Below are 12,214 nucleotides of genomic sequence, written 5' to 3'. Positions count from 1 at the left end.
TCCCTCGCAATTCACATTACGATTATTGATTACAGGTAATTGCTGTAGGATATTACTCGCAATCCGTCAACCCTGATTCATAGAATTCCTCAGCAAGTTTGGGTCCCGAAATGTCGCCACCAATTGTCTCAACTGAGCCTTGAAACAAAAATCTCGTGCCTTTCGGTTTGCGTTCCCTTCTTCCCAAAGCATTGGCGCTTTGATTCCTTCCTTTAAATGTTGGGAAATACGGCTGCTCTTTTAGCACCCTTGCAGTGCCTCATCGTCTCGCCCTTCTGCCGTCTCTCCGAAGACGCCGAGGTTTTTTGGTCTTGCAAGTCAAATCAACGTGAGATTGCCGTAATTTGCATCGTAGCAGTGGGAGCTCAGCGGCCGAGGAGAAGTGAATTCATCAGCGCGCGCGTTTGTCAGAGCAGGGATCGGCGAGAGGTCTGCTCCCCTCATCGGGGCAGGAGAGTAAACATCGAACGAGAGCGTTGGAAGGGCAAATTTCTGCTCTGAGGCTCCTCTCCAGGGCGCAGGAGTGAGAGGTCTCCGAGTGCTGCCCCTGCAATCCAGAGATTTGTCCCTGTGTGCCCTGAGCCTTTGGAGCTATTGCTGGGTTTTAGCTCCCCTGCACAGCTCCGGCGTGGTTCCAGAGGCGTTGCTGATAGATAGGGACTTGGCTGCTTCTTAAATCGCAGCTTAAGCTCCGCCGAAATAAATGGGAAACGCTACATAGCTCTGAGGGGAGGGAGGGAGGCATCACTGCTGACTGGAGATTGCTCAACGCAGGGGCAGGGATTCTCGGGGCGTTGAATTGGCTCTTGGTAATGTCATCGTGGTGGTTTGGTCGCTTGGATGTCGCTTAGATGTGTCAGGACGCGTAAATCGCAAATTGCGTGTTGTATGGTGTAAGGTGCTTTGAATATTTGGTTCGAAACAGTGTGGTGCCCCAGGCTTTTAGCAGGTTACCTGGGTCTGAGTAAGTGCTTTGTTTCGCAGACTAAACGTTTTCCTTGACTTGACTTATCAGTATTGAGAGCAAACACGAAGTCACAATCCTAGGAGGACTCAACGAATTTGTTGTGAAGTTTTATGGACCACAAGGAAGTAAGTACCCAACCCAGCCCTCTATAAAAGCAAACTACTGGGCCCTTGGGAGGGGATAGTGTAATGACACCTTCTTCTGGAGCAAAGGAAGAGATGAGCAAATCCAACTGGGGGTAAAACCTCAAAGGCTGGCAGTACTTGAGGGCTGACCTCTTGAGGGCAGAGGAAACACAACCGTGGGCGTTAACACGGATGAACCACCTCGCTTGAAGCTGAGCAGAGCTGGACGCTCGCTGCCTCCTGACCACCAAGCCCTCTGCTGGGGCCTTCAGCACTGCTCTCGTTGATCCTCAGCTCTTCTAGACCTGGCTCGTGACCTTTGCATCACCACCATCTGAGTTTTTGTGGAGTTGGTAATTAAGATGGCTTTTCTGGTGATGAGATCACAAGTCAGGTCTCCGGCATGCCTTAATTCAGTGACATCTCTAAAGGTAAGTAGATTATTCTGGACTCTGCTTTGAATAAGGCTCTTGGGCCTTTGTGCAGAGATTTTCTGCAGTATCAGTTAAGTATTTCTTGTGAGGCGGTACAGGAAAAAGGCTTTTACCATAGGAGGTTTGATGTGAAGTCTTACCCCCTGATGGGACTAAGTATTCTTCCGAAGATGTGTTTTGCTTAATACCGTAGTTCTATTTATTCTCTCCCGAGTTACGAAGTGTCTAATACCTGCGTTTCTTTCCTTGCAGCACCATATGAAGGTGGAGTATGGAAAGTTAGAGTCGACCTTCCTGATAAATACCCTTTCAAATCCCCGTCTATAGGTAACCAATCGCTTTCGGTCAAAATCTTGTTGCTTATGCAGGGGAGGTGTTACTGCTTGCAGCATTGCTGCAGGTGAAGTTGCTCTTTAAGTCTGCAGAACGGTTTTACCGTAGACTTCCAAATAAATTGCTCAAATGTCGAGTGGAGAGGAAGTTTGGTCTCTTGGCTGAAGGGCTGGGAGCTGCAAATCTGGTTTCATTGCACGTTTGTGTACTGATGAAGTAAGTCTTCCATGTGCTTTTTTTAATTGATACATCCGTTCATGGGTAAGGTGTGAGTGGGGTTGGACTAGATCTTCAGAGGTCCCTTCCAACCTCGGCCATCCTGAAATAACAACGTGAATGGTGGAGACTGGTTGTATAAAACGATTTATTTAGTATGGAGAGCAAAGACTGCAGTGCACGTTCATGATCTCGGGGTTCACCTAGCTGCTGGGACCTCTTGTCCAGAAGTGGATGGAAATAAAGACAGGAGCTGAAGCCTTTGTTCGCTTGGGGTAGGTGTTGCATATCTGAAAGAACGTAGAACATATGTGGAAGAACGTAGAACATGTGGAAGAATGTAGAAGCAAGGAGCTATCACCAGAGTAATTGTGGCTGGCTTGGCTGGTCAGGCTTGTTTAACTTTCAAAAGCAAATAGGAAGTTTGATAAGGAAATGTTCTTTAAGCTTTATCCATCCTGCCTTTGTCCTTGGGTGGTGGTGATCCAACTCAGGTAGGACCAACCTTTTCCACTCACTGGAGCTGTAAATAAAACAGCCAATATTGCTTGAAAAACTGGAGCAGATACGTGAACTGTCAACGTCTCCGTTCTGGCTCGTGAAATAAGAGCTGGTAACTCGGTGACGCGGCATTTATCAGAAGGGTGTGCTCGTGGCTTAAGCCACCAGAGGACTCTGAAGAATGGAAAAAACAGACTAGGGAGAATGATGTGGGAACCCGACTGTATGGGATGGGCGAGATGGGTCCCTTCCAATATCAACATCCTGATTTGGAGCTGATAAGTATTGGCTGCTTGCTTAAAATAGGCTGTTAAGCTACGAGTGCCATCTATTTAAAATCTCTCGTGTGAGAAATAAACCGTCTAGTTCTGAAAGTGAACTGCGCCTTCTGGGAAAGCAACGCTGTTTTTACACAATCCTTTACCTTTCTTTTTCTGTTGAAACCTTAACCGAACCGCAGAAGGGTGCGCGCAGACGAGCAGCGATGCAGTGTTGCTGCAGCTCTAACCAGTTCCTGCTTCCTCTCGAGTCAGCTCTGAAATTCGCTGTGAACCTCTTCGATTGAAGAGCAAGGTGCACGATGTGTGGCTTGGTGCCAGTCGCTTTCCCCTCTCCTCGAGTGCCATAAAGAGGAGCAGATCAGGGCACTGTCACACTGGCAGCCTTAAACGTGAGCTGGCTGCGGATAATTCTCGGGGGGGAAAACAATTTTGTTGTAAATTCCTTTGGCACTTTTTTTCTCCTGGTGTTCTCCCTGCCCGTGTTTGAAACGGAGATTGCTGGCTTAATGCAGAAAAGCAAACTTTCTTCCCAGTAGCCCTGTGATGCCAACACAGCTAAACGCAGGCCAGGCTCTTGTGTATCTGTAGTGCTGTTGATTTAGGCTCCAGTTAGTGGCGCTGGAGGTGGTGGCTCTGACCTTTTGGTGGTTTGGCTTGGAGGCTGCTCAGTGCTGGCTGCGATGTGCAGGAGCGAGAGGCAACCGGGGCTAGGAGCTGCGTTGTTTTCCTGCTCAGTTAAACCGTGCTGCTTTGCCCCTTCTAACGATGCTTTTGCTGCCTTCCTTTTTAGTACAGCACCTTTCCGTCCAGCCAGCTTGCTTCTATCCCCCTGTGTCGCAGCTGCCTTATTCCGGACTCATCGGACCCTCCGGCGTGCTTCTGTTGTGCCGTGAGTCGCTGTTTGTGCAGCTAAAAACCACGGCTGCTCGTGCTGAGCTCCCCAGAAGGCTGCCTCTTGCTCTAGGGGGTTGCCTCTTGCTGTTTCTGGTTGCCTCCTGGGCAGAGCCTCGTGCAGCTTAGGTTTCAGGGCAAATAAGCAGTCGGTGCTGGATCGGGAGCTGGTGGAGAGCTCGGTGCTGCTGGGGGGCAGAGGCACCGCGGGGAGCTCTAGGACCCGGCGAAGCTCCCAGCCAGCTGCAGGAAAAGGTTTGTTTTTCTTTGTCTGGTTCCCATTTCTGCTGCCCCAGCCCAGCTTATCGGGACATCCAGGGCCCAGCGATGTCTCGGCCCCTTCCTCTGGGCTGATCCGCGCCGCTCGCAGGCACACTCGGCGTTCGCTGCCCGGTGCTGCCGGTTTTTGGGCAGCGCAGATAGCTCCAGAGCAAGTCCCCAGCCCTGCTGCGTCCTGGAGCAGCTCTGGGTGCAAAACAAGGCCACAAGTGAGAGAAGAAGAAGTGAGGCGAGATGTTCTGCTCTCCCTGGTCAGCTGGGACTCGTTCCAGGGAGCGCAAGCGGCCTAACCCTCAGCCGGCTTCAGCTCTGGTTAGCTTGGGGTAGGAGTTACGGGGAGGAATTCGATGTGGGAGTCCCTGATCTGTGAAGAGGGGGAAGTGAAGGATTTCAGAGGTGGGGGAGCCCAGAAATGGACTGAAAGGTCGCCCAGAGCACACATGTAGCTTGTTTGCAGCGCTTCTGTTCTCAGCAGTGCCGAGATCCCGCTGCTGCGGTGACACGCAGCTGATTTGAACTCTGTATAAGTCCCTGGGATGGATAAAGCATAGAATCCAGCAGTTTCCTTTAATAAATTATGCTTTTGTGATGAAGCTTAAAGCAGAAATGCTGTTCTTGCAGCTTTCCTTGTTCCTCCAGGACTGCGGGCTAAAATTTTCTTTCCGTCCTGGAAATCCTTAATGCAGTCTTAAACACGGTATTGGCTTTTTGCAGCAAATAACATGATGGCTGGAAGCGTACCCATGTGTTCTAGGGAGCTGCTTCTGAAAAAATGACTGCTAATAGGTCCTTTCTAATCTCTCCAGATTGCTTTTATCCCAGCATGGCTCTGAGGATGAGGTACGTGAAAACTTAGCCCAGCACAACTTGGTGTTCTTTTCCAAAGCGTGCCTGGCAAACCTGAACAGAGAAGGTTTTAAAAGTGGATTCTAGACTTGTGGTGGTGCAGGCCTGTTCTTAAACCCTAGAAGAGTGGTGGTCATCCTTGCCTTTGAGGGTGCTTTGGTCTCTGCAGGAGTTTTCATTCGATGTGGTGGCTCTTCTGCTGAATGCCGGCTCCCTTCTCAAATATCACAATCACAGAATGCCTTGGGGTGGAAGGGACTTTAAAGACCATCCAGTTCCAACTACCTGCCATGGGCAGGGATGCCTCCCACTAGATCAGGCTGCCCAGGGCCTGATCCAGCCTGACCTTGACCACCTCCAGGGATGGGGAATCCACAGCTTCTCTGGGCAACCTGTGCCAATGTCTCACCACCCTCTGAGTGAAGAATTTCCTCAAGCCTCTGATCTAAATCTCCCCTCTTTTAGTTTAAAACCATTCCCCCTTGTACTATCGTTATCTGCCCAAGCAAAAAGTTGCTCTCCATCTTTTTTTATCAGCCCTCTTTAAGTACTGGAAAGCTGCCACAAGATCACCCCGGAGCCTTCTCTTCTCCAGGCCGAACACCCCAAGCTCTCTCAGCCTGTCTTTATAGCAGAGGTGCTCCAGCCCTCGGTCATCTTCGTGGCCTCCTCTGGACCTGCTCTAACAGCCCCACATCCTTCTGGTGCTGGGGGCACCAGACCTGGGTGCAGGACTCCAGGTGGGGCCTCACAAGGGCAGAGCAGAGGGGGGACGATCGTCACCCTCCCCTGCTGCCACCCCTCTGGTGACACAGCCCAGGACACAGTTGCCCTTCTGGGCTGCAGGCACGCACTGCTGGCTCGTGTGGAGCTTTTCTTCCACCAGAACCCCCAAGTCCTTCTCTGCAGGGCTGCTCTCAGTGAGTTCTCCCAGTCTCTCCTCCTATCTGGGATTACCCCAACCCAGGTGCAGCACCTTGCACTTGGCCTTGTTGAACCTCGTTAGGTCCACATGGGCCCACTTCTCCAGCCTGCCCAGGTCCCTTTGGATGGCATCGCTTCCTTCTGGTGTATCAACCGCACCACTCAGCTTGGTGTCACCTGAAGAATTCCTGAGGGTGCACTCGATCCCACTGTCTATGTCATTGGTTAAGATATTGAACAGCACTGGTCCCAGGACAGAGCCCTGAGGGACTCCGCTCGTCACCGGCCTCCACCTGGACGTGGAGCCATCGACCACCACTCTCTGGGGGCAGCCTTCAAACCAGCTCCTTCTCCACTGACTGGTCCACCCATCGAGTCATAGCTCCAATTTGGAGACCGGGATGGCGTGTGGGACTGTGTCAAAAGCCTTACAGAAGTCCAGGTAGATGACATCAGCTGGTCTTCCTTCCTCAGCTGAGGCAGTCATTCCGCCATAGGAGGCCACCACATGGGTCAGGCACGACTTGCCCTTGGTGAAGCCACGCTGGCCGTCTTGGATCACCTCCTAAAACACGCGTGGCATTTATTTCCTCTCCTTCGCAGGCTGGTAATTATGGCTGTGGTCTATTAAATGATGCCACCCCAGGGACAGCGCTCTCCTGGCAGCGCACACAATGCCTCTTGTTACAGAGCTGAACCATCCTGGGATCTGCGAAGAGAGCAGTCACGGCGAGAGCTTCCAGGGTTTCATCACGGCCTGCAGTAGCTTGCTGGTATTTCTGGCACCACCTGGTCTTTGCTTGGTCTTTGCTGTATAATCAGATGGATTCCTGATCACCTTGGTGCAGGATGGCTTTTCCTAGCAAGAGAGGAAAGGGAAAAGGACAGGAAAAGGGAAATACGCGCACTAAAAATGTAGATGGAGCGAGGTGTGGTGCTATCATGTTGGCTCTAGGCTTGAGTACTCCTTTTGAGGTTGATTAACTCTGCTTGTGATCCCCAAATATCGAAGTCTTTAGGATTTAAAAAGAAAAGGACTCGAGCAATTTGTTAGAACAAAGCTAACCCTTGAAAAATGCCCTGTTGATTTCTGGAATTACCGAGCGCAGCTGCTCTTAATGCTTTTGTCACTTAACGTAAATATCCCTGCTCTTACGAGGCCACGAAGCGCTGCCTTGCTGGATGTTTTGTTCCTTTTTGCCTCCTAGACAATACGCTGTGAGCTGTTTCTGATTTCGGGAACCCTGCTGGCACTGCCTCGCTGCTTTTCCCTTCCCTTCGGGATTTGGTATCTCCAGGGGGAGCTTTGTGCCCGGTCTGTTCCTGCCCTTTCAAAGGGGAGTTGGGAAGTACTCGCAGTACTGTTTTCAAGCTCCCATATCACGAGAACACTTTGTGTAAGTTTTGCAGGCGTACGGGCAGATGAAAAACATGCCAAGAGCTGGAGATTAATGCTCTTTGGTACCCGAAACCCAGGAGGAAGTGCAGTGATGTCCTGCCTCGCTTAGAGGCTAAAAGCAGGACAGTAGATACAGGAACACGGGAGCCTGAGCTCTTACCCGGAAGCCCCATGGCATTTATTTTATTGCTAAAAATCTGCAGAAGCATTAGGCCAGCACCGAGTCCCTGTTTCCTCGATGATCAAATGTCAGAGCTGCCAAGTTTGTGCACGATAGGCGCAGAGGCCTCGATTTCTCCAGTAACCTGTGTGCGTTTATACACAGCTCTCATTTTCCTCCCATCTCTGTCCCCGCTCTCTGCAGATACCTTGCATTTGTGTTTCACCTCTCTTCGAGGTGTTTTCCCAAACAAAATGCCTCGAACGTGCGGAGGTGCGTTATGTACGTGTGTGCCTATAACAAGATCGTGGCAGCCAGCACGGGATCGAAGCCGTTCAGCTCTAGCCAGGATTCGCCGGATCTCTCCTGGCCCGTGCTTAATTTCTTCTTTTGAACCGCAGCTGCTATTTTTACTCCCAGCCCCTCTCCGGATTGCCTTACGCTTTGCTCCTTGGAATTTCATGAGTCGCTTATCGCCGGTGACCGCTCCGAGCTCGCTCTTCCTGGAGCGCGTTGATCCTCGTTGTGACCTGTGAGCGCCGTGAAAATTCTTGTTCTTTCCCCTACGCCGGGCTTTGTGCGCGGGGAAAGATGAGACACCCGAAGGTAATCTGTATCCCCGGCTCCGCTGCGGTCTGACGCACGCTCTGCACCCTCTGCATCTCCCCTGCCACAGCCAGACAAAATTGGGGAGGTGTTTTCGAGCCTGGCTTGGCACGGATTCGCTGCCTTCTGTGCCAGGCTCTGGGCATCAGGTGACGGTGCACCTGAGCAGTGAGACGAGGTGATATTGGGCAATTGCTTTGTTTTTTTCAGAGCTTGCAGCTCTCAGCCACGAGCTCCCCAACTGCTGCTGCTGCCTCTCCGCTCCCAGGAAGGGGCGGCTCAGCGATTCCCTCTGGGCAGGGGGTCCGGGGCTTACAGCTCTGACACCATTTCCCATCCCCTATGGCCGTATTTTTCTCTCCTGATATTTCCCTCGTGGAAGCTGCTGCGGAGTTATTTATGGTGTTGTTTTTGAAAAGCCACTAAAAGTTGAGTGTGGTAATATAAACTGTTCTGCTTCTGTTGGCGAGCTGATGTTACGCAGCCCCTCGCGCCAGCGCCGTGACGGATGCCTCCACGGTCAGTGCGCAGCCTTGTGCTTGACTTTGTATCCTGAAGGAGCTCCTAGCCCCTGAATTTCATTAAAAAAAAAAAAAAAAAGAAATCCTTGCATTTGCCAGCGAGACCTCACTGACCTGAGAGCGCTGGACAAGGTAGACCAGTTGTCCCAGTGTCCCCGGGGGCTACGGGGAGGGCTGGGGCAGCAGCCTTGCTCTCGTGCCCTCTCCTCCGTCTCCCACCGCGGTTTCCCAACCCGCGGTGTGTGGCGTGCTCGTGATCAGTTACACAAGCAGGCAGTCCCTGAAATGAGTGCAGCGTGGGGTTTTTCGTTGTTTTTTTTTTTAAAGTGCATGTTCTCTTGCAGGCTTCTGAGTGTTTAGAGGGGGGAGGGAAGTACTAAACATTAATTTTAGACTAATCTTATCTGGCTGTTTGGCAACGTTGCACAAGTATTTGGAAGACTTTTTTCCATTAGCTAGGTTGTCCTGTGGTTAAAAAAAAAAAGTGGAGGAAAAAGCGTTCTTGATCTCTCTGTGCTGCATACGGGCTCTTTTGCGTGCTGATCTCTGTGCACATCGTTCCGCCCTGCGCCTCGGGTGCTCACCCAAGCCACGTGGGCTTGGTGTGGTGTTGAAACTCACTCCATCCTGCTTCGGAGAGCCTGTAACCACCTTCCCACCTCCCCAGCCAGGCAGTCTGAGCGATTTCCTGACTTGCCCTTAGTCTCTCATTGAAAAACAAAACTTTCAGCCTTGTCAGTCCCCTGCCCTGAAAGGCAGGGGAGGTTGCTGTACGCCTGTCGGATCGGCTGCTCGCTTGGCGCGCCGGTGGCACGTAGACGTGAACGTGCTGTCACACTTGGTCAAACAGAGAAAAGCCCAGCCGGCCCTGCTTCGCCAGCAGAGAGCCAACACGTGGGCAAGCAGTGGTGGCTGGGGGCTAGGTAAGTCCCAGATATAACTGGCCCTGCTCCGGCACGTTCCCCCGAGCAGGTGGGATGTCCTTTTGCAGCTACCACTGGCGTGGGTCAGCCCGTGCAGCTGTCCCCCTGCTCAGCAAGGGGGCTGGGATGCACTCCTTGCTCGCTTGCACATTCGTTTTCCTCCACGTGTGCTTCAGCACGGCTTTAAAGAGCTGTGCTGCAGCAAAAAAAAGCATCTTTTGGGGACCTCTCGTACGGCTAAGCTGGCTGTACTTCGAGCTTGGAGAAGCAGTGGGCACTTTGGAAGCGCTGCTCGTTGGATGGTGCCCAGCGCCTGACCTGGAGAAGCACCGGTGGGCGCAGAAACCGTTTTGCTGCCGCGGGCCAGCACCCGTAGCAAGAGCAGGGAGGTGGTTTCCAGGCCTGACCCCTGTTTTCTCCAAGTTTTCAGGTAAAGCCAGAGCCTTCTATTTTCCCAAATAGACGAGGGACGTACTAAGGTAGGACCCTGCCTCAATTACAGTCCAGCCATGCAGGCGTAATGATAAGGGGAGTGATCAGTGTGGGACTGCCCCTCGCAGGAGGGGACTGCCCCTCGCAGGAGCTTTCTGCTTGTTGGCTCCGCAGGACAAAGCTGCCCCGGGTGCCCTCGGTGTTCCCAACTCGCCAGAGTGCTCAGGCTCTGCCTCTTGGAGGAGAGCCTCTTGGAGGGGAGCTCACTGGCACAGCAGCTCGCCGGAGTGTGTTGGGTCTGGCAGCGCTTCCCAGCCCGATCCTGAGAGCTTCAGGCTGGGATTACTCAGGAGATCCTTCAGCATCAACACAAGTCTGAAATTCCTCCCGGTTTTCCCCTGCGCTCAGCTATCACCCAGCCCCAGAGCCCGAGGCTCAGCACCGCTTTGACCGGACCGCGGCTCAGCACCGGGCTTTTTGGATTCATCCTGGCTGCTGCGGGAGCTCGGTGGGAGAACCTCACCTGGAGCGCGGCCAACCCCCCAACCGTGTGAGCGTTTGTGCGTTGACGGCAGCCAGGGAAGACTGACAGCCTTTCGGCTGGCTGACTTCATGTACAAATACGCTTCCCTTCAAAGGCTCTGCCGAGCCAAGGAGCGACTACTCCAGGGCTGCTGCAGAAATATCACCGTTTTTGAAGGTCAGCATCTGCGTGTGGGTCCCGACACCTTCCAGCCCTGGAACAGATAGGTCCCTTTCTGTTGTGCAACCCCTTTATGGGTGTATTTTTTTCTGCTTTCACCCAAAGCTTGTTGTCAGTACAGGTTTCCTGCAGGCCTGCTTTACCTCGAGAGGCTCTCCTGGATCGTGGTGTCTCCGTATGGAAAATACGGGCTGCGGTCACCCTGCCAGAACTCCACCTAAACGTTGGGTTTTCCAGGGAATCGGTGGTCCGCGTGAGTGCTAAAATGTTTAGCGAAGTGTTCACAGGCAGTCCAGCACGCAGAACGACGACTGCACAGGCTGGGGGCTCAGCTTCGCGCTCCTGGCTGCGGTGGGAACCCAAAATCAAGGGCCTGGGACCTCCCTGGGGTCCTCGCTGCTTCCCCAAAGTTCAGCGTGGTAATTTAATTGGTTAATTTAATCAGTTAATCAGGGATGTGTTGTATTCAGTGCTGTGGCAGTGAACCTGCTGCTGTGTTTATGCTGGCAGGGGAGGCTTTTTTCCACTCCTGGCTTCCTCTGCAAATTGGACACTTCTGCTTTGTGCTCTGCGTTTGTAGAAATGCAGAGAAAGGCAGCGTTATCGGAGCGAGGTTAGTGCTTCGTCACTGAGGGTGACTCTCAAACGAGGAGGAGAGGACAGGCTGCACTCGTATCTGGGTCAGGAAGAGGGAGAATACGACCAAAGTTGTGCTAGGGGTGGGCAGTTTGCATCTATAGGAGCAGGAGACTGGGGGGACCTCGGAGAGTCGCGAGAAGATGCGGCAACAGCCGAGGATGTGAGGAGTGCAGGGAGGGGATATTCGTGCTCTGCCTCGAACAGGAACCGGTCAACGTGGAGAGCTCGAGACCAAGGACGCTGAAAGAAGGGATCGTTCCTTGGGTGAACGCGAAGATGACGGAGAGGAGTTGGAAATCTCTAGGGCAGGAGCTGCTGGAGCGGGTGGCCCGATGTCACCTCCGTGGATGTGGATGTGGATGTTAAACACCGAAGGGTGGACGCAGTCTGCCAAACCCGCAGGTGTCCGTGCGGCACAGCGTGGTGCAACCAGCCGCAGACGGCTGCGGGAGAACTTCCTGGGAAGTAGCTGAGAAAAGGAGAAAACCCAAAGGAGAGGAGGCAGAGGGATGCCTGCCTCTAGCTGGTCTCTGGCCCAGAAATCAGAACAGACAGCATTTAATTCAGCAGCTCTGCACGTTGCTGCTCTGTTCTGGCTGCCTTCTGCCTTCTCCTGTCCTCCCTTTACTGCTTTTTCAGAAACTTCTCCTTTTTTTCCCCCCCCTTTAGAGAGAGGCAGGATTTAGACCTGGGCTTGTTGCTCGCCGCATCTCTTCAGTGCCTGGCATAATGGATCCGTGACCTGACTTAAACCCGAGGGAGCTACCGTAGTGTAAATATTTGATGGAACTACAGCCTCCCTCTTTCACTCTGCTTCAGTTTTTCAAGCTAAATCACGGGAAGGTTTTCCTGAAAGACACTTGTTGGCACGGGCTTGCTCCTGCAGTTCTTGCTCTTCCTTCTAGAGACTGTTCTGTTTCCGGGCATCGTTTCAGTCTTGCGTTGTATTTATGCAAAATCCGAGTAGTACAAGTAAACACGGAATTATATTTGTGTCACAATACGTGGAAAGAAAGGGAGCTGACTCCATATGT

General features: G+C 52.4%; 1 protein-coding gene across 5 annotated transcripts in view; it reads left to right on the top strand.

The window, feature by feature from the left end:
* The window catches only part of UBE2H (ubiquitin conjugating enzyme E2 H), a 51,111-nt gene that overhangs the window by 25,492 nt on the left and 13,405 nt on the right, over positions 1-12,214 (top strand). For 3 of the 5 annotated variants that reach the window (XM_050712939.1, XM_035571256.2, XM_035571255.2), the window contains exons 2-3: positions 1,016-1,092; positions 1,779-1,853. The exons of 1 other annotated variant lie outside the window; for it this stretch is intronic. In XM_050712939.1, coding sequence (XP_050568896.1) covers positions 1,016-1,092; positions 1,779-1,853 — 152 coding nt within the window. Of the gene's footprint in view, positions 1-984; positions 1,093-1,778; positions 1,854-12,214 lie in introns of all 5 variants that reach the window. One more of the 5 variants, XM_035571253.2, reaches the window with a different exon arrangement.

Source organism: Cygnus atratus, chromosome 1, assembly GCF_013377495.2.
Source record: "Cygnus atratus isolate AKBS03 ecotype Queensland, Australia chromosome 1, CAtr_DNAZoo_HiC_assembly, whole genome shotgun sequence".
NCBI lineage: Eukaryota > Metazoa > Chordata > Aves > Anseriformes > Anatidae > Cygnus > Cygnus atratus.
The sequence above is the reverse complement of the archived record's forward strand: the minus strand, read 5'-3'. Positions and strand labels throughout refer to the sequence as shown.